This window comes from Montipora foliosa, unplaced genomic scaffold (assembly GCF_036669935.1).
Source record: "Montipora foliosa isolate CH-2021 unplaced genomic scaffold, ASM3666993v2 scaffold_411, whole genome shotgun sequence".
Lineage (NCBI taxonomy): Eukaryota > Metazoa > Cnidaria > Anthozoa > Scleractinia > Acroporidae > Montipora > Montipora foliosa.
The window spans coordinates 319,609-342,108 of record NW_027179714.1 but is presented as its reverse complement, the minus strand read 5'-3'; the positions used below and the strand labels follow the sequence as shown (position 1 = coordinate 342,108).

The 22,500-nt window shown below is 36.3% G+C and overlaps 1 protein-coding gene across 1 annotated transcript in view; it reads left to right on the top strand.

Annotated features, from left to right (window-relative positions):
* LOC137988200 (cell cycle checkpoint protein RAD17-like) overlaps positions 1-22,500 on the top strand; it is an 84,983-nt gene that overhangs the window by 60,442 nt on the left and 2,041 nt on the right. Inside the window, exons 12-19 of the mRNA XM_068834249.1 lie at positions 868-923; positions 9,261-9,463; positions 9,897-9,979; positions 13,811-13,903; positions 15,355-15,408; positions 15,946-16,101; positions 17,778-17,817; positions 22,004-22,084. Coding sequence (XP_068690350.1) covers positions 868-923; positions 9,261-9,463; positions 9,897-9,979; positions 13,811-13,903; positions 15,355-15,408; positions 15,946-16,101; positions 17,778-17,817; positions 22,004-22,084 — 766 coding nt within the window. The remainder of the gene's footprint in view (positions 1-867; positions 924-9,260; positions 9,464-9,896; positions 9,980-13,810; positions 13,904-15,354; positions 15,409-15,945; positions 16,102-17,777; positions 17,818-22,003; positions 22,085-22,500) is intronic.

The following is a 22,500-nucleotide window of genomic DNA, read 5'->3' as shown; positions in this document are numbered from 1 at the left end:
AAAATGCCAAAAAAGTAGAATGGAATATTGCAATGACCACTTAAAACTGTTAAACAACATAAAAGAGATAAAGCAAAATGAAAGAGAAGCATGGATGGACACAAATGGACAAGATTGAGACGGATTGCATTTGGGTAATCTTCAAGACAGTCGGCCCGACGTTTTTCAAGTTTATGGCAAATTGCCTTGATAAAAGTCATTGTTGCTCAGAGTCATCTTGTTTCTGATGTATTGATAATTGTTTTTATTAGTAAAGGAATTCCACGTTACCATTTTTGAGTTTTAAACGTGACGTAGCACCATTAATGCGGAGATACAGACTTTGAACCCTACTTGGGCTATCTTTTCTGGCCACTGTCTCTGTAACTAGGCAGAAATCTTAAGTGTGTGCATGATCCCCCCAAAAAAAGAAGATGAAAAAGAAGACTTAAAGCCAAGTGCTATCCTTTGTTCCTTCAAACAAAGTAATAATTATTTATTTTAATATTTATAAATATAATTATTCCAATTGTCTTGAATTTAGCACAAATGCTTTCAATTTACCTAGATTTCTGCCAATACTAGTGCTACAGCGTGTACTAGTAGGAACAACTTAAGCCTTGTCAAAGCACAAATCAGAAGAGACTAACATGGATGCTTGTCAATCAATAATTCTCACACCAAGACAGCTTTTGTCCAAATTACACTAGTGCACTAAATATTTTAATGGCAATTACATTGTACATGTAAGCCATGATCAATTTCTTTATTTTCAATTGCTATCCGGTTGTTGAAATGTATTTTCATAGACATCATTACATGTATTTTGCAGACAGATCAACTTCTTTCTCAAGGATGTTTGATCTTGAAAGTAAAGGAGAACTCAAGCAAAAAAGATGTAGATTGACAAAACCATCTAAAAAGGGAAAACCAAGTAAATCAGAGTCAATTGACACGGCACATTCAAGAGGAACGTCACCTTGTTTACTTTATGGACAGACAGACAATCAACCAGAGCCTGATACTGTCACAGCCATTGGTGACCGTGATGTTGCATTGTTTTTGTTCAGAGCCTTGGGCAAAATCTTGTACTGTAAAAGTAAGTTTTCTCCATTCATGGTTTTCACCAAACCTCCCTGTGATCCATTTTTATACCCCCCGGCCGGTACATGTATTCAGAGTTCCTTTTAATGCTGTCTGTGAAACATACCGGTACCTTTAATTAAATATTATTTTACAGTCACGGTTGGTGACTGTCATGACTCAAAAAATAGTTGGCTAACTTTCAGACAGTTGATTGGCATAACCAGTTTAAAATTTGCTTCCTGTTGGATTCATAGTTTTGCATGAAATTTTCAGTTTTATTTTAATGAAGTACTGTATTAAATCGTTTGGTGGTCAAATTTAATTTCGAAAGTTTCTTTTAATACATATATGTGACAACAAACTCTAGTGATAGTGTCATGGTATACTGTAATCAATGTGTTAATATTTATTGGTACATGTAAATTTATATTTATCTGTTTGAACAGGAGATTCAACATTATCAGATACAAACCTACTTCCCTCTCACTTGTCACATAATGCAAGAAACCACCTGACATTCTCTCCAGAGGTAATTGTATTCTGTCTAGAATTTCTTTAATTTTTTAGTGGAGCAGGGAGGTCGTAGTGGTGAGAGCACTCACCACTCACCAATGTGGCCCAGGTTCAATTCCCAGACTTGACGAAGAAGAGGAAGAATTGGCAGTGCTAATCACCCTTTACTTGCAGTATTGAGGACTGAATTGCGAAAGGGGCAGCTCACAATATCAAGCTGAAAGCATACAAAGGCGCCTCTGGCTGCCGCTATACAGTCCTTGTTTGATGTCGGAGCACAGCACCACAGCTAGATGTTAATTAGCTGTGAGTCGATTTTGATAAGGGAGTAAACCGGAGTCCCTAGAAAAAACCCTCGACTGAAACTCAGCCCACATGCAGGCCGGGCCCAGAGTTGAACCCTGGCTCGCAGTCATGAGAGGCACGATAGATAACCACAGAGCCACCCTGACTCCCAATTTGGGATCATTATTGTGTTAATTAATTAAGCAGTAGAGGACGTTTTCCGTGTTTCCATGGCCTCATCTAAACACGAGGGGGAGTTCGGGGAATTTGAGAGTTACCCAAACCCGAGATGCAGTTGAGGGTTTGCATAACTATCAAGAATTCTCCCAATTCCCCCGAGTGTTTAGATGAGGCTATGAAAACACGGAAAAAAGTCCTCTATTACTTTCATGAAATATTTCTCAAAGGTAATTCAACAAACGAAGGAAAATGCTGGTGTTTGTTAATTCTTAATTGAAACAGATTTTCTTGATGCAAGCTCATACTTCCTACCAGTCAATCAAAACACACGTCTGACAATACATAACCAATCAAAATTTGTGTGATGTCACAGCCATGTTTCCATACTCTAAAATGTTCACAGCTATTGACCAATGTGAGTGCGCATACTATCCTAAATATTTGATAAGGTTTGTTGGTTCTGTACTATGCTCTGTAATGCTGATGGTCTTTATACCAGCCTTCTCCTCAATTAACCAAAGTTTGTTTGATTTGGTTGGAGATAAGTTGATTTAATTCCTTTGTTCAGTGTGCCTAATTAGTTCCCCAGTGCTGGAAGACTTGACACTAAATAAGTACATTATTATTATTATTATTAGTAGTATTATTATTATTTATATTATTCACATATCATAAATAGTTTTCTATCGTGAACATATAATTTAGTTTATATAGTTTAAATTTGTAAATATTTACTAATTGTTTTGATAGTTGAAATAAAGTTTTTGTTTTGATTATTATTATTTTTATTATTATTATTATTATTCTGTGGGTTCACACTGGGCACTAAGTCTGTCTAAGTCTGTCTTAGCCTAAGTCAAGCCAAGTCACCCTACATGTAAGTCCGCTTAAGCGTTCAGACATATCTAGAAGACAAATTCTTTCTGCGCAAAGCTGTCATCATTAACGATAAAAATAACAGATAAGGTAACTAACATCATAAACGTGGTGAGGTAGTCACGATCCATTTTAGCGAAGAAGTTGAGATCAAAATGAGACCAAGAAGCCGTAAAATCGCTGTAATTGCGACTGTTGTCTCTCTATTAAATTTACAAAGGTTGATCAGCCAAATAAATGGAGAAGGAGACCGACTAAACTGAGGTGGTGAAGCCGCATTAAAAACATGAGGCATTCCTGCTTCAGATCTGTTGGGAAATCGGCGAGGAATATCGTAAGAAAACAAAAATTACACTTACGTTGGCCAATCAAAAAGTGATCAAGCAACGCAACTTACATCGCATAAGTTGAAAAGTCGGTAGCGTAATTGCCTTCTAACGTTTCGTCCTCTCGGCGAAGCATCTTGAGTTAATTTTGTTCGTGAGAAGAAACTTGTTGCGTGATTTCTTTGCTTTGGCGCCTAACATGGGAATCTCCATCTCCATCTGATAAAACCCACGATTTTGACATTTTTTTGGTATCAGATTTTCTTAAGTCAGCCTTAAGTCATGTTGGGAAAAGACTTAAGAACCGCTTAGGTCGTTTGAGTTTGCCGACACTAAGACAGAAATCACGCTTCTGTGACTTAGCTGTTCACACCTGTCATTTTCACTAAGTCGACTTAAGAGATTACTAAGTCAGACTTAGTGGTCTAATGTGAACCCAACTATTATATCTTCTTGAAAAGATGCTTACACAAGATGACCACGAAGCAAGACGGATCGTAGTTTATATGGTTTCATAAACAGCTTTTTTGGAGGGTAGAATCTAAGGGACATTTAAAAAACAATCTGCAGCTTTATTATTATTATTATTGTTATTATTATTATTATTATTATTATTATTATTATTATTATTATTATTATCTTGTTTTCGCACATTGAACTTCCAATGGAACTTCCGTACTCCAAGAAGCTTGGCGACAACAAGTCTCCTCAAACTTCTAGGACCTTCCTAAGAGTCCTTGCCGTGTTCAGAATAACACTTTTCTGAAGCTCGTCTATCTTGGTCTCTATACCAATATCCTCTAGTCTCTTCTTTAGATCTTTTGGAAGTGTTCCAAATGTTCCGATAACAATAGGAATTACCATTGTTTTCATTTTCCATAACTTCTTCTTCTTCTATTATTATTATTATTATTATTATTATTATTATTATTATTATTATTATTGTTATTGTTATTATACTTATTATTATTATATTTTAAATTTCATTCAGGACATCAAAAAAACTGAGACTTGTCGGTTTTTTCAATTCCCATGAACTTTATTTAGCCAAGATGTCTAATATGAAGATTGAACTACCGGTACATCAGAGGAAGGGTGAATATTAAAGGAAGATTTCAACCAAACGAAATTAATTTTGCCATTGTGTACTGATCGAACTTTGTACAGCACATTTGTCAATTTGGGCAATTTATATTGTAGGCAGACCACGTCCATTATAAATTTTTTTCAACCAAGTGTTATTTTGCCAAATTCTGCAGGCAGATGACATAATAGTTGTACAGTCATTTTCATGGTGAGTTTCGCCATGACAACATGAGATTTGGCCTTTTCCCAGCCAAATTACAAAGGATGGCACCGACGTCATAGGCATTCTTCTTGACCAACTGAAGATTCCAATTAATTAAACTACTGCAATTTCAAAAATACAGGAACACTGTAGGGAATAATTATACTATAAAATTATAATTATCCAGGCATGGAAAATTTAATTGATTTCCAAAAAACATGCATCCATGGCTAAGATTTGAAGCAGGAAATGAGAAGCTTGTGGTTGTACATTGTAAATATCACTTACTGATTGGGTGATATTGGCTAGGCATCCCCCTCCAGAGGAATTAGTTACAGCAACAGTAAAAGATTATGGGGACAACCCTAGTGGATTGCCTTTATTATTTTATTTGACAAAATGATTTCTTGAAAGTATCAGAAATGCTGATGATGACAAGCATATTATTGCAGTCACAGACAATAACTTATCATTAATAAGTTTTACTTTTATATTTCAGTCTGAAGCTCTGCACACAAGGGCTGAAAAAAAATCTGACAGAAAATAATCAAATTAAGTCAAATGAAAGGTTTTTTTTTTGGCTATAGTGAAAAACTGGAGTACTCTGAGAAAAAAATCTTACGGGGAGCAGAGTGGAGAACCAAAAAAACTAATTCCACATAATATTAAGGAGCTGAGTCCCGAAATAATTGATCTTGGGGCACATTGGTGGGAGGCATATCAGTGCTTTCACCACTTTGCTGACCCTGCTCCCCAAATCTCCCTAATGTCCTTTTGTACGATTTTTCAAATGCAAGACTGTCAGAACTATCTAGGTTGGATGGTGACAATTTTGGAAGTCTTAAATCCCTTGTACTAAAATGTTCTTCTCTTGTCATTGTAGGAGGTATTAGGTAGGATTCATCTTTCAAGTGACATGTTTAATCTGTACCTTCATCAGAATTATCTAGAGTTCTTCTCAGATGTTGATGCTGTGGTAAGTTTAGGAAATAAACTTGATGCCATTTGCAAACTATCGGTGTAGAGTAAGAGAAAGGATCATTTTCTTATTCACCTTCCAGAGGCCTTAAATAATGTTTGTAAATCTACATGAAATTGTAAAATCTCAGAGGAGGATTAATGCTTGGGAAGTTAAGAGGTCATTACTGTTACTGCAAGCCCTTGAAACCATACCCCTGAGGTCCTGTGCATTAGTCGTCCAAAGTGCCTGTCACTTAAATGCAAAATTCGGGTGGAATGCAGAATTGTTTAGCCCCAAAACGTCAGCTTTAAAATTTCCTTACAATGGTCAGTTTACCTTATCAACTCACTTGATAAACTCTTTTCTTTATTTCAGTAAATCCCTTTCCCACCAACACAGCACCACAGCTTCTTTACAACCTAACCCCTTTACCCTGCATAGGAAAGAATGCTTTACTTCCTGAATAACCATGAACCAATATTCTTAACCCAATGACCAAGGCAACGTGCAAATAAGTTACTCCTGACCAATCATTACAATGCATGCCAACCTTTACCCATTCTTAACAGATTTTTACCCTAAAAAGGTCACCTAAAATTTTCGGAAGCCTTTTTTCTGGCTGAAATTTTCAAAAACGTAAGTTTTCCTCCCTATAATTTTCGGAAATCCAAATAGATGAAAAATTTCAAGGGGATAAAAATATGCCTATATCTGCTGTTTAAATACTAAAATACGTTTAACAATGCTATGTTTAAGTGGTTTTGAACTATATTCTCATTGGGTGCCCTTGATCGGATGGAGCACTAGTACGAGTCATGCTTGTTGGGCGAGGTTCAGAATGTCTGATAGCTTTACAACCCCACTTATTACATCATTGGCACTTGTGTTGTCAGCCATTTGAGCATTTATTGCCATCTTTCTCGCAATTAGATTTTAAAAATCGATTCTAATTGTTGCAGATCTCAGCTTGCTTTGAAGTGTCCTTGCAGGGTTTTGGACAATATTTCGACAAATGAGTTGTTTCTCCACAATTATTGTAACAAGCCCTTTGTTGTCGATAGGAGAGCTGATCTTGAGGTTTTAAAGGAGTGGCAGAAACAAACGCATTTGAGCGTGTTACTTTCCATTTATCCAGCAACTGATTTGTATTTTAGGTGGTGGGCGGAGTTTGAAATGACAACTCAACACGACGAGCAGCTTCGACGATTTTATCGAGCATTTCAAATTCTGAAGCTTTTACAACGAGGTGCTGAGCAATAAGGGGATTCACTTTAGAAATAAACTGTGAAATGACAAAAGTGGGACAATCTTTCGCAATTTTCTCACCAAGCCTCTCCAGTTGATGTAGCAGCTTTTTGTATTTAAACGCAAATTGTTCAACTGACTCGCCATGCTCTTGTTTGATAGCGCTCAATTCGGTTGCTAATCAGTGGCATTTGTCTTCCTTTGATTCGCCAAACTCTGCATGTAACCGTTCGATACAAGTGTTAAGTTTTTCCTCTGCCGCTTTTTTGGCATAGCCTTCTGTAGGTTTGGCTATCAACAGGACAGATCGCGGCCAGTCCCCAACGCATTGTTGTTCCAGAAGCGAAAGACGTGTTTTGGCGGGAAGATGTGATGTTTGCTGTGTGACGCGCTCGAGGAATTCCGAAATGTTATCTTGCACTACGCTGTCTCTACGAAACGATGTAAGTTGAATGGAAGGCAAGCGAAGACTGTGAGAATTACTTTGTTGAGACGGTGCAGGAACTGACTGGGCCATGTTACCGACTGTGTTATTAACTTGAGACACATTTGTATTTCGATCCTTCACCACACTGACAAGTCCCGCCATGATGCCTTGGAGTTCTTAAATTGTTGCCATGTTCAAGGGAATTAGGATTCTCCACCACTTGTAATCGTGCTTGCGGGGAAATTAGCAAGTAAACAGAGACGAGACAATAATTGTAACACAACTTTGTCTTTCAGTCCTAAAACCTTCGATGGGAATAATCTGTCCGATGTCACAACACCAAAGCAAAAACAAGAAGAAAAGCGAACCTCACTCTCCGCAGTCCTTTTTCATTTGTCACGTCACCCTTCAAGTCCCATGTTTCCACTACAAAAGGAAGGGGGGAGGGGGGTGGGGTAGGGGGTTCACCCTGCTCATTCTGGAGAAAAGAGCCATGGCTTGACAGGACAACCTGGGCATTAATGAAATCTGCCATTTTATCAAAAATGTGTGTGAGCTAATGTGCATGCCAATGGTGCAAGAAATTATGCGCCATGCAATGTACATGTATCACCAACACCTCGTATTTATCTTGTTTTTTTCTGTTACATATAACAAATACATGTAGCTACAGGCCTACACTTTTTTCGAAGGATGTTTAGCAAATTCCCTTTAAAGTTCACATTATAGCTAGTTTGATGAGTGTTTTTTGTGTGTGTTTAACTTAGTAACAATATCTTGGTCAATATCCAGTTCAATTCTGTTGGCTGAAGTTGAAAGTCCACATTCCATGACCCAATTATAGGATTAAGTGTGATTGGAGAATAGTTGTTCACATTTAAAACTTTAATTTTTTAATGGCATTGATACCAATCAAAACCAGGAAACAGATCCTTTACAAGTTTCTATGATGGTATTTTAAAATATTTAATAACTTTTTCTTAACAATACTGGGAAAACTATAAAATTACATTGTATGTAATTAGCTTAAGAAGATGTGTTACCAAGTCATACGATAACCATATATTGCATTGCCTGCAACAAAATCACAAAAGCTTGTTTCCGATGACGCACATGATTTTTCCATTAGTCTGTCACATAGGCTTCCGTGGTCTAGTGGTCATTGCGAATGTATAAAGGGACTATGTAATGCAAAATGATGTAATAATTCATGACTCCAAAAATGCCCAAAAAGTAGAATGGAATATTGCAATGACCACTTAAAACTGTTAAACAACATAAAAGAGATAAAGCAAAATGAAAGAGAAGCATGGATGGACACAAATGGACAAGATTGAGACGGATTGCATTTGGGTAATCTTCAAGACAGTCGGCCCGACGTTTTTCAAGTTTATGGCAAATTGCCTTGATAAAAGTCATTGTTGCTCAGAGTCATCTTGTTTCTGATGTATTGATAATTGTTTTTATTAGTAAAGGAATTCCACGTTACCATTTTTGAGTTTTAAACGTGACGTAGCACCATTAATGCGGAGATACAGACTTTGAACCCTACTTGGGCTATCTTTTCTGGCCACTGTCTCTGTAACTAGGCAGAAATCTTAAGTGTGTGCATGATCCCCCCAAAAAAAGAAGATGAAAAAGAAGACTTAAAGCCAAGTGCTATCCTTTGTTCCTTCAAACAAAGTAATAATTATTTATTTTAATATTTATAAATATAATTATTCCAATTGTCTTGAATTTAGCACAAATGCTTTCAATTTACCTAGATTTCTGCCAATACTAGTGCTACAGCGTGTACTAGTAGGAACAACTTAAGCCTTGTCAAAGCACAAATCAGAAGAGACTAACATGGATGCTTGTCAATCAATAATTCTCACACCAAGACAGCTTTTGTCCAAATTACACTAGTGCACTAAATATTTTAATGGCAATTACATTGTACATGTAAGCCATGATCAATTTCTTTATTTTCAATTGCTATCCGGTTGTTGAAATGTATTTTCATAGACATCATTACATGTATTTTGCAGACAGATCAACTTCTTTCTCAAGGATGTTTGATCTTGAAAGTAAAGGAGAACTCAAGCAAAAAAGATGTAGATTGACAAAACCATCTAAAAAGGGAAAACCAAGTAAATCAGAGTCAATTGACACGGCACATTCAAGAGGAACGTCACCTTGTTTACTTTATGGACAGACAGACAATCAACCAGAGCCTGATACTGTCACAGCCATTGGTGACCGTGATGTTGCATTGTTTTTGTTCAGAGCCTTGGGCAAAATCTTGTACTGTAAAAGTAAGTTTTCTCCATTCATGGTTTTCACCAAACCTCCCTGTGATCCATTTTTATACCCCCCGGCCGGTACATGTATTCAGAGTTCCTTTTAATGCTGTCTGTGAAACATACCGGTACCTTTAATTAAATATTATTTTACAGTCACGGTTGGTGACTGTCATGACTCAAAAAATAGTTGGCTAACTTTCAGACAGTTGATTGGCATAACCAGTTTAAAATTTGCTTCCTGTTGGATTCATAGTTTTGCATGAAATTTTCAGTTTTATTTTAATGAAGTACTGTATTAAATCGTTTGGTGGTCAAATTTAATTTCGAAAGTTTCTTTTAATACATATATGTGACAACAAACTCTAGTGATAGTGTCATGGTATACTGTAATCAATGTGTTAATATTTATTGGTACATGTAAATTTATATTTATCTGTTTGAACAGGAGATTCAACATTATCAGATACAAACCTACTTCCCTCTCACTTGTCACATAATGCAAGAAACCACCTGACATTCTCTCCAGAGGTAATTGTATTCTGTCTAGAATTTCTTTAATTTTTTAGTGGAGCAGGGAGGTCGTAGTGGTGAGAGCACTCACCACTCACCAATGTGGCCCAGGTTCAATTCCCAGACTTGACGAAGAAGAGGAAGAATTGGCAGTGCTAATCACCCTTTACTTGCAGTATTGAGGACTGAATTGCGAAAGGGGCAGCTCACAATATCAAGCTGAAAGCATACAAAGGCGCCTCTGGCTGCCGCTATACAGTCCTTGTTTGATGTCGGAGCACAGCACCACAGCTAGATGTTAATTAGCTGTGAGTCGATTTTGATAAGGGAGTAAACCGGAGTCCCTAGAAAAAACCCTCGACTGAAACTCAGCCCACATGCAGGCCGGGCCCAGAGTTGAACCCTGGCTCGCAGTCATGAGAGGCACGATAGATAACCACAGAGCCACCCTGACTCCCAATTTGGGATCATTATTGTGTTAATTAATTAAGCAGTAGAGGACGTTTTCCGTGTTTCCATGGCCTCATCTAAACACGAGGGGGAGTTCGGGGAATTTGAGAGTTACCCAAACCCGAGATGCAGTTGAGGGTTTGCATAACTATCAAGAATTCTCCCAATTCCCCCGAGTGTTTAGATGAGGCTATGAAAACACGGAAAAAAGTCCTCTATTACTTTCATGAAATATTTCTCAAAGGTAATTCAACAAACGAAGGAAAATGCTGGTGTTTGTTAATTCTTAATTGAAACAGATTTTCTTGATGCAAGCTCATACTTCCTACCAGTCAATCAAAACACACGTCTGACAATACATAACCAATCAAAATTTGTGTGATGTCACAGCCATGTTTCCATACTCTAAAATGTTCACAGCTATTGACCAATGTGAGTGCGCATACTATCCTAAATATTTGATAAGGTTTGTTGGTTCTGTACTATGCTCTGTAATGCTGATGGTCTTTATACCAGCCTTCTCCTCAATTAACCAAAGTTTGTTTGATTTGGTTGGAGATAAGTTGATTTAATTCCTTTGTTCAGTGTGCCTAATTAGTTCCCCAGTGCTGGAAGACTTGACACTAAATAAGTACATTATTATTATTATTATTAGTAGTATTATTATTATTTATATTATTCACATATCATAAATAGTTTTCTATCGTGAACATATAATTTAGTTTATATAGTTTAAATTTGTAAATATTTACTAATTGTTTTGATAGTTGAAATAAAGTTTTTGTTTTGATTATTATTATTTTTATTATTATTATTATTATTCTGTGGGTTCACACTGGGCACTAAGTCTGTCTAAGTCTGTCTTAGCCTAAGTCAAGCCAAGTCACCCTACATGTAAGTCCGCTTAAGCGTTCAGACATATCTAGAAGACAAATTCTTTCTGCGCAAAGCTGTCATCATTAACGATAAAAATAACAGATAAGGTAACTAACATCATAAACGTGGTGAGGTAGTCACGATCCATTTTAGCGAAGAAGTTGAGATCAAAATGAGACCAAGAAGCCGTAAAATCGCTGTAATTGCGACTGTTGTCTCTCTATTAAATTTACAAAGGTTGATCAGCCAAATAAATGGAGAAGGAAACCGACTAAACTGAGGTGGTGAAGCCGCATTAAAAACATGAGGCATTCCTGCTTCAGATCTGTTGGGAAATCGGCGAGGAATATCGTAAGAAAACAAAAATTACACTTACGTTGGCCAATCAAAAAGTGATCAAGCAACGCAACTTACATCGCATAAGTTGAAAAGTCGGTAGCGTAATTGCCTTCTAACGTTTCGTCCTCTCGGCGAAGCATCTTGAGTTAATTTTGTTCGTGAGAAGAAACTTGTTGCGTGATTTCTTTGCTTTGGCGCCTAACATGGGAATCTCCATCTCCATCTGATAAAACCCACGATTTTGACATTTTTTTGGTATCAGATTTTCTTAAGTCAGCCTTAAGTCATGTTGGGAAAAGACTTAAGAACCGCTTAGGTCGTTTGAGTTTGCCGACACTAAGACAGAAATCACGCTTCTGTGACTTAGCTGTTCACACCTGTCATTTTCACTAAGTCGACTTAAGAGATTACTAAGTCAGACTTAGTGGTCTAATGTGAACCCAACTATTATATCTTCTTGAAAAGATGCTTACACAAGATGACCACGAAGCAAGACGGATCGTAGTTTATATGGTTTCATAAACAGCTTTTTTGGAGGGTAGAATCTAAGGGACATTTAAAAAACAATCTGCAGCTTTATTATTATTATTATTATTATTGTTATTATTATTATTATTATTATTATTATTATTATTATTATTATTATCTTGTTTTCGCACATTGAACTTCCAATGGAACTTCCGTACTCCAAGAAGCTTGGCGACAACAAGTCTCCTCAAACTTCTAGGACCTTCCTAAGAGTCCTTGCCGTGTTCAGAATAACACTTTTCTGAAGCTCGTCTATCTTGGTCTCTATACCAATATTCTCTAGTCTCTTCTTTAGATCTTTTGGAAGTGTTCCAAATGTTCCGATAACAATAGGAATTACCATTGTTTTCATTTTCCATAACTTCTTCTTCTTCTATTATTATTATTATTATTATTATTATTATTATTATTATTATTATTATTATTATTGTTATTGTTATTATACTTATTATTATTATATTTTAAATTTCATTCAGGACATCAAAAAAACTGAGACTTGTCGGTTTTTTCAATTCCCATGAACTTTATTTAGCCAAGATGTCTAATATGAAGATTGAACTACCGGTACATCAGAGGAAGGGTGAATATTAAAGGAAGATTTCAACCAAACGAAATTAATTTTGCCATTGTGTACTGATCGAACTTTGTACAGCACATTTGTCAATTTGGGCAATTTATATTGTAGGCAGACCACGTCCATTATAAATTTTTTTCAACCAAGTGTTATTTTGCCAAATTCTGCAGGCAGATGACATAATAGTTGTACAGTCATTTTCATGGTGAGTTTCGCCATGACAACATGAGATTTGGCCTTTTCCCAGCCAAATTACAAAGGATGGCACCGACGTCATAGGCATTCTTCTTGACCAACTGAAGATTCCAATTAATTAAACTACTGCAATTTCAAAAATACAGGAACACTGTAGGGAATAATTATACTATAAAATTATAATTATCCAGGCATGGAAAATTTAATTGATTTCCAAAAAACATGCATCCATGGCTAAGATTTGAAGCAGGAAATGAGAAGCTTGTGGTTGTACATTGTAAATATCACTTACTGATTGGGTGATATTGGCTAGGCATCCCCCTCCAGAGGAATTAGTTACAGCAACAGTAAAAGATTATGGGGACAACCCTAGTGGATTGCCTTTATTATTTTATTTGACAAAATGATTTCTTGAAAGTATCAGAAATGCTGATGATGACAAGCATATTATTGCAGTCACAGACAATAACTTATCATTAATAATTTTTACTTTTATATTTCAGTCTGAAGCTCTGCACACAAGGGCTGAAAAAGAATCTGACAGAAAATAATCAAATTAAGTCAAATGAAAGGTTTTTTTTTTGGCTATAGTGAAAAACTGGAGTACTCTGAGAAAAAAATCTTACGGGGAGCAGAGTGGAGAACCAAAAAAACTAATTCCACATAATATTAAGGAGCTGAGTCCCGAAATAATTGATCTTGGGGCACATTGGTGGGAGGCATATCAGTGCTTTCACCACTTTGCTGACCCTGCTCCCCAAATCTCCCTAATGTCCTTTTGTACGATTTTTCAAATGCAAGACTGTCAGAACTATCTAGGTTGGATGGTGACAATTTTGGAAGTCTTAAATCCCTTGTACTAAAATGTTCTTCTCTTGTCATTGTAGGAGGTATTAGGTAGGATTCATCTTTCAAGTGACATGTTTAATCTGTACCTTCATCAGAATTATCTAGAGTTCTTCTCAGATGTTGATGCTGTGGTAAGTTTAGGAAATAAACTTGATGCCATTTGCAAACTATCGGTGTAGAGTAAGAGAAAGGATCATTTTCTTATTCACCTTCCAGAGGCCTTAAATAATGTTTGTAAATCTACATGAAATTGTAAAATCTCAGAGGAGGATTAATGCTTGGGAAGTTAAGAGGTCATTACTGTTACTGCAAGCCCTTGAAACCATACCCCTGAGGTCCTGTGCATTAGTCGTCCAAAGTGCCTGTCACTTAAATGCAAAATTCGGGTGGAATGCAGAATTGTTTAGCCCCAAAACGTCAGCTTTAAAATTTCCTTACAATGGTCAGTTTACCTTATCAACTCACTTGATAAACTCTTTTCTTTATTTCAGTAAATCCCTTTCCCACCAACACAGCACCACAGCTTCTTTACAACCTAACCCCTTTACCCTGCATAGGAAAGAATGCTTTACTTCCTGAATAACCATGAACCAATATTCTTAACCCAATGACCAAGGCAACGTGCAAATAAGTTACTCCTGACCAATCATTACAATGCATGCCAACCTTTACCAAGAATTCAGTGTCTGACACTTGCAGGCTGTATAGTGATCCTAACTCACAGTTATTGAAAGCTTATCGTTTTAAAATGGGTGCTGTTTATCAGTGCTAATCAAATGGGTGCTTATACTTAAATACTGTTTATCAGCGCTATTTGTATGCAGTCTGCAGAATGTCACCTGCAGTTGTCATACACCTCCTGAAATCGTAACTGTTAATAAGACCATAAGTTAGTGGACTACCATTAATTATGATAAGACAGTGCATAACCCTAATCACTAAATTGAAAGCTTAACCTCGATTCCTAAAATTTGGGCAGTTACCCAACCTTACATCAAAGCTAACCATGCATTTTACAACAAATTAGTGTTTAGGCTTAAATCGTGTAAATTAGTGCTTAACACCACTTAATGTTATTCTTGGTCAAACCAGTCAAATATTTCCAACAGGTCTTGCTATTTTTTCTGTCCTGCTCGTAATGCTCAGCAAACATTATTTCTGTCAGTAACTTCTTGAACTAAGTAAATTAATGGCAAACAGCTGTTATCAATGAACTGTGTTCTTTGTGTTCAACAAAAAAAAATAACATTAAACTATTTTCACTGTTTTTGCACCAGTACAATCAAAATTGTACCGGTTCAGATATTTTGTTTCAGTTCAAAAACAAATTGTTCCAAAGTCAAAACTGAGCTACAACACACACAGCTAATGCTACCACATACCTCAGATAAAATTGCTGAGTCACATCGCCCTCCCTCTTCCTAGGTTGGCTCACAGAATTTGCCAAAACAGTTACACCAAAACTGTTGCATACTGTTGTATGCAGTAGGTTTTTCATGTTACATGTTTCTTAATTGACATGAATGTATGGATTACATTGTAATTGTTCAAATTTCACTAAAATGTGTGATTTTCCTTTTAGGTGAAAGCTAGTGAACATTTTAGCAATGCAGACTATATAACTAAGGAGTGGATGGTAAATTTTTACTTATACTGTGTTTGTGTTATAATTATTAGTGGCATTAATAAATTCCATTTATGGCGAGTCAGATATACCCTTGATTATCACATAAATTTTGCTCAAGATATGCTGGTAATTTGTAATGAATCTGATCCCAACTACATGTAATGTGTGTGTTGGGCGAAGCGCTGGTGTTGCGTCAGGTAACGTGTTGGTCGTTTGTCAATGACGTGTCACCCCAATGTGTTGACCAATGCGTTCATGGGATGATATGTTACCTTACCCATGCCCTACACAAAGGTAAAGTGTGGGTCTTGGATGATGATTCAATATGCTATAATGACATTTTCCATGCTGTGTCCATCTGTTGTACATGTAAGTGAGTTGTTGGTGTGATTTACATAATGATGCATGCCATGGTGTGGATAAAAGTTTGTTGTAAACAACTGTGTCGTCAAATTTAGCAATGAGGTGCTTCAGCTCCATTTTGCTTTTAAGTTGACTGTCCCCATTTGGCAAGTTAACAAAAAGGTCTCTTTCTAAATCACTCAGCATCAGTCCTCAATGAGTGAGTACAGCTCCTGTTTGGTGGCACGAGGCTTGATGTTCAATAGCAGCAGATCTGGGGGGAGCACCACAAAACCCAATGCAGTGGGTAGAGGATGGCGACCACTTCACAAGCCACAGTGGTTCGATGTCAATAAAAAGGTACATACACTGTTCAATATATCCCCACTCCAGCAGTAGATGCTCTTGTCAGGTATTTTGAACAAAATCCATCCTCCACCCTTTCCCTCTGGAAAGTACAATAATGGAACAAATTAGGGTTAATTGCATATTAATGTTATTTCCTTTGCCTTTAATTATGTTACTGCAAGCTGTCAGATCTAACATGTACTTGTAATAATTGGCATTAAATATCTTAATATTATACGCATGTGTGTTTGTCACATATAGCTTTTGAAATGCTCAGTTTCTTAATACAATTTTGTATACCGGTACTCATCTGTCAACAAGAATGGGTCAGCCATCAAACCAGGAAAATGTAGGGGTGCAATATTGAGAGTCCTTTCTTTGATTTAAAAGTAAATTTATCTTTTCTTTTGTCTTCAATCAATAAAAAAAATCTGCACTGGTAAGTCTACACTGCAGTCTATGACATTTGACAGAAAAAGTGAATCTGTAAAGGTGCGGGCTGTCTAATCTGTTCCCTGAATGATTTTTTGTTTTGGAGATTAATTTCAAACAATTTCCAATTTACTTCTGTCTTTTACCTGTAGGTCACTGACAGTTTAGGCATTTTAAAAGAACTTAAATTACGACATTTCTTTCAGTGTTAGTAAATAATGAAGAGTAATTAATGTTAACTGCTGGTAAAGGTCTTACATTGTCAGTTTATACTTTGCCTTTCAAAAGTTGGATAACTTTTTCCAGTGGGTTAGTCACTATTGATTTAGTATAAATTAAACATACTTCATGTTAAACGTTGGATTGAAGAGTGCTTAGAGTGTGTGTAATCAATGTTACCTGAGTAAATACAGTGAACTCGAACCTAAAAATGAAAAAAAGGTTCAAGTTATACGTATCAGGAGTTGAGAACAATCAAAGGCCTGGAAATAAGAGAAAAAAAGGTGTTTACTAGCTGTTTTTCTACGGTATTCATACAGTGTACATTTTAACGTTCAAGTGAAAATGGAACAATTCATTTCTAAATTACTGTCAGTAGAAATCATATTGTAATGTAACATGAAACAAAGTAAAGTTACTGTATTAACGTTGAGGTACTGTAAACTTTGCAGTTTTCAAAGCAAACAACGTCGGCCTACTGCTACAGAGCTCATGCAATTTACTTTTTCGAGAAATAGCCAGTTGCAGTACGCTACATTTGTTTTTATTTGTCACATATTGAAGAACCTGGTTCGAGTTATGGAGGGTAGAAATATAATTATAAAGAATGACCAGAAGAGGAAACGAAAATTGGTAAAATTGTAGTAAATGATGACGGAAATCCAGGGGAAATCAATTTTGGTTTGAAATACGGAGAGGTTTCGAGGTTATGGTGAGCCGATTGTACTAAAATGTTTGCACAGCCAGAGCCAGTAAACCTTGTGCTTGTCCTTTTACAGGCAACCCCATACACATAAACATAACACGTACTGGTAATTTGTTTATGGTAGTTAACTCAGCTCATTTCAGCATTACAAGGATAGAGAGTAAAGATTACTTATTATAACATAATTGACAAAAAATTAGAGCAAAAGAAGTTAAACAATTCTTAGTGTCACATCTACCGTAGATAGAGTGAGTTGGGATCATGTAAATGGCAGTGGATGATCCCACAAAAGGTAGCAATGAATGCCTTGATGTTTTCAATTTTATTTCAGATGCGAGATGGATGTAACACAGCAAGAGATTTGTTCAGAGGTAAACATCTGAAATTGATGGAGTAATATTGTTATAATAAGGCAGCCATTTCAGTAGCGTTTAGCATTGACAATGAAAACAATGGACCCAGAGCAAAGAAGAAATAGTGGATGAACCACAACACTGAACACAATACAATGTTCGGTGAATCCTACCCTGATCAAAAGAAGTTTATGGAGGTAGTGCAGTCAAATGGGTAGGGCGCTTGCCCTCAAATCTGGACTACCCACCCGGGTTCAAGACCTGTTCTGGCCACTCTTGACTTCAAAAATCAAAACATCAGTTTAATTCTATTTCCGTCAATTCCAAAGAGCTCTAGTTAGTATATCATGCAAAAATCGTAGGGGTTACCATTGCTAGCACTCACCAGTGGAATTGTCATATTCATGAAGTCATAAGAAAGGCTAATATTAAAGCGCATGTATTTTCTAATTCTGCTGAAGCGCGCACGGGTCCTTATTAATGATATTGTTAGTTTTTATTGTGGCTTATAGTGTGCATGCACTAGCCACTATTGTCATCATGCAACTTTTCCGAAAGTAAATAAGTAATAATAGATATGTTCGGAGCCAATCAGCACTTAAGTTGGGACATCCTCATTGCTACTTCGTTTCACTGAGAATTAATCTGAAGCATGCGAAGGAAAGGCGATGGTTGCCTCCTGGTCTTCATTGGGAAATTTTGTCTCGTGAGAGAGTTGAGGTTGTAATGAAGTAGATACCTTCTTTCATTTCAGAAAATTTACCGATATTATTTATCACAGTTTTCAACTTGACTTTCTTGATGATCTGGTGAAATCTCTTGTCAGGTCTATTGCTCATATTTTAAGCTGATTTTCACGGCAGTTATTTTGACATGACGCGCTGACAAGACAGCGAAAACAAAAGCCCTATGAGGAGATATGAACAGGAAAAATATGGAAGCACTAATTGAGTTCATGTGCAGCTTGTGTCGCTAAGTTACGTAATTCTTCTTTGTGACAGGTATTCTGCAATCGCTCCGAAGCTCGACTCCCAGATCTTCTAAGTTGTATGATTTTGTAACTGTGGTATGTCAACTATGTTCAAAGAAAAGAGTGCTTTTTCAGAAAATATTCTAGACCATATATTTTGCATCGATCAGGAAAAGCAAACAATGAAAAGAAAAGTGAGAAATAAGTACATCAGAATTGTTGAAAACTCCACTCCCGTATCCTGTATGTTGTATGATTTTGAGACAGTTTTAAGCTGCCGAATGTCAACTATGCTCACCGGAAAGGATGCTTTTTCGGCAAACAATTTAGACGTTACATTACATATTACAACATAAACATGAACAGCATCATGTAGCTTTTAGCAAAGTCATGATGTCTGGGGATATTGAACTATTAATCCAGGCCCTGTGGAAAATGTAAACAGTCAATCATTCTAATACTACATCAGAACATATTATGTTAATTACTAGAAAGCAGTCTGAATAGACAAGGATTGAGATCACTCGACATTTGTGAATGTGGTGATTTTTTTTTTTTGAGCCGAACTTGCTCATCAACAATATGGTGATGCAACATTTCACTTGCATATTAGAGCTTCTAGGGTTCAATAATATATGACAGAACATCCTGAAAGATTCAGAGAAACCATTATCAGTAATTCGCGGGCAGAATATATGAGGAATAGGTCAAGACAAGGAACATGGTTTGTTGCCCTACACTGTACATTGTAATTATGCAAGCAATTGCAGACAAATTTAATTTGAGAATACACATGATTATAGAATCAGACCCACATTTTGCCGAGTTCAATATTATTGAAACATTTCACTTATACAAGCCTCAAGAGGAGGACAACTTAAACTTCATTGCAACATTATTTAATGTATTGTACCAGCAGATGTTAATACTGCAATACGTATGTTACCATGGTTACCACATGAATGCAGGACGATCAAAGTTACGGTAACTTAAAGTCGAGGATATTTCAAAATAAAAGCTCAGCACTGTCACTGAATATACGGCCGCATAGAATTTTGCAGGCTGCACAATGGCTTTTAATTAGTAAAGTACCGTATACAGTAAAGAAGGAATTACTGGTACGTTTAATGAAAATTGCATGGACATCAAACACTGTAAATGACTTATCTGATCAATTTGATAAAGATCAGCGCAAAGACCCTGCACAAGGCATTGTCATACTGAGTTAGTAAAATTAATGCTGTTGGTCAGAAAGAATCATTTGATGAGTACAATGACTGGAGTGAAGATGAATTAGAAATACTTGCTGGTGTTACTGATACTATGTTAACTGCCACAGATTTCTTGGGCGATGGTGAACATGAATGCATTTTCTGCTGGCAAAGGCAACATACCATTAATTGTGTTCAGAGATAAATATGCAGAAGAATTAGCTTATTCTGGTTTATTTCTAGGTCAAAAAAAAAAAATCGATAATGACAAGAGAATCACTCCTATTCATTGATCTGACCTGAGACGATGTGACCACAGTTGTGCCGTGTGTGTGGAAATAATTATTCTTTAAAACTAAGCAACTGCAGAGGTGATGAAAATCTTGCTTGGAAAGGCACAAACTGCTCTGCATAAGTGTCATACAAATAAAAGATCAATAACTGCTGGACATACAATTAAAGCAACAGGGTGCTATAGAATGATATGAAAGAAGGAGAAGACGTCACATTTGACCAACTGCTTGTCAAATTGAATCTATCAGAAGAAGCATACTTACTACTTTAGCTATTAGTTCAGCCTCACTTCTCCAACTGTATTTTTAAAATTGCAGCCAAATGAATTAAGAGTCAACAATTATAATGCTGCTTGGCCTAGTGCTTGGAGGGCTAACATGGATGTCCAATATGTCCTTGATGTTTATGCGTGTGCTATGTACATTGTCTCTTACATCTTTATTTCTGTATTCTATGAATTGCATCAAAGTCAGACAATCTCAAGGCTACTAGCAGTCTCTTCCAAATTTTCGAGCAAGAACTCGCAATTGCACTCGGTGAAAACAGTGTCTTTAAAAATATTGAATTCTCAGAACTCACCAGGTCTATCGCAAACGAAAGCTGTAACCACCTTCTTTATCATTTCTTCACGTTTTTCATGTGTAACACCAAGTTAACGCTCAAGACGCGTTCTTTCAAGCGTCAACCATAAATGTTAAGCTTCTTTCATAATAAATGGCGGGCAAACAAAATATTCTTCTCTTTTAATTTCTAAAGAATGAGGGCAGTAGGTCTAAATTAACATAAATACAAAAAGAATGTAAAACTAGTGGTCTGTGCACAAGCCACATGTACCTTATAGGTACCTATATTTCTACTTGCATTAGGCCTGTGCTGGAGTATTGCCAGCCTATCTAAGTGACAAAATAGAGCGTGTACAGAAGCGAGCTTTGTCAATCATCTCTCCAAATGACATGTCTTATCATGAAAGGCTTTCTTTGTGTAATCTAGAGACCCTCAAGGACAGATGAATCGAACTATGGAATAATTTTTTTATTCAATTATGTCTGAACCATGTCTAAGCTAAGCCATCTTTTACCAGACCTAAATGAGCCACACTATTGTCTCTGTAAGCAGCAGCAGTTTAAGCACCTTGTCAACCGTACAAAATGCTACATGAACACTTTTATTCCCTCTTTTCTTTAATTAGTCTCGTGCAATTACAATGTAAATAGTTTAGTTAGTTGGCTAGTTTTTAGATATTTTTTATTTAATCATGTAATTTATTATACATGTACCATAAGTGATTTTGTATTTTGTAAAGCGGTTTTGATCATATGTGCATGTAAAAGGCGCTATAGAAGTATCAAACATCTCAATGTCAAATAGATGAGTACGTAAAGCCAATACATACATGTATAGTTTTATAATTTTTAGATATAGCCTACCAATAGTTATTTGTATTTGTATTTTTTTTAAAAATATGTACTGTATGTTTTTTAATTCATACTTTCATATTGTAAATAGTCAGAGTTTCAATAACTTACTTGATTGTCACTCAAACCCTTGTAAAAGACAAGAGTGACTACCGCTTACAATGTCTAGCCCAGGCATCTACCAGTACTTCAAAATTTATTGAAACCCCTGCATGGTATGTTAACTTAAATGTAAAGCTTCATTACCTTCTAATGATACAAATGTAATTATACTCATTCTGAAGTTTGTCTCTGTGTGTTTGTGCCTGTGGTAGGTTATCAGTGGCCATCTATAGTGCAACAGACAGAGATTATTCCATACTTGGCTATCACTGATGTACCACTTCAAACACAAGGTGAGTCTGACCAATATGAAAGTTGTGATTTATGCGATAACAGAAATGGAGATGGTTACAGTGTGGATGGTGAGGAAAATAAGTGTGGTGATGATAATCAGCATCACATTGCTGGTTAATGATTATAACCTGTGACAATAATAATAATAATAATAATAATAATAATAATAATAATTGTTGTTGATAATAATTGTTCTTGATAAGATAGAAAGATCATGTTATGTGATAGATATCGCGTGCCCTTTTGATACAAGAGTGCTGGAAAAAGAACAAGAGAAAATGGAAAAATACCAAGAATTAAAAAGAGAGATTGGGAAAATCTGGAGCTGCCGAAAAGTAATTGTCGTACCAATTGTCATTGGTGCACTAGGGACGTTCAGCAAAAATTTGAAAACATCGTTGAAGAAAATTAGACT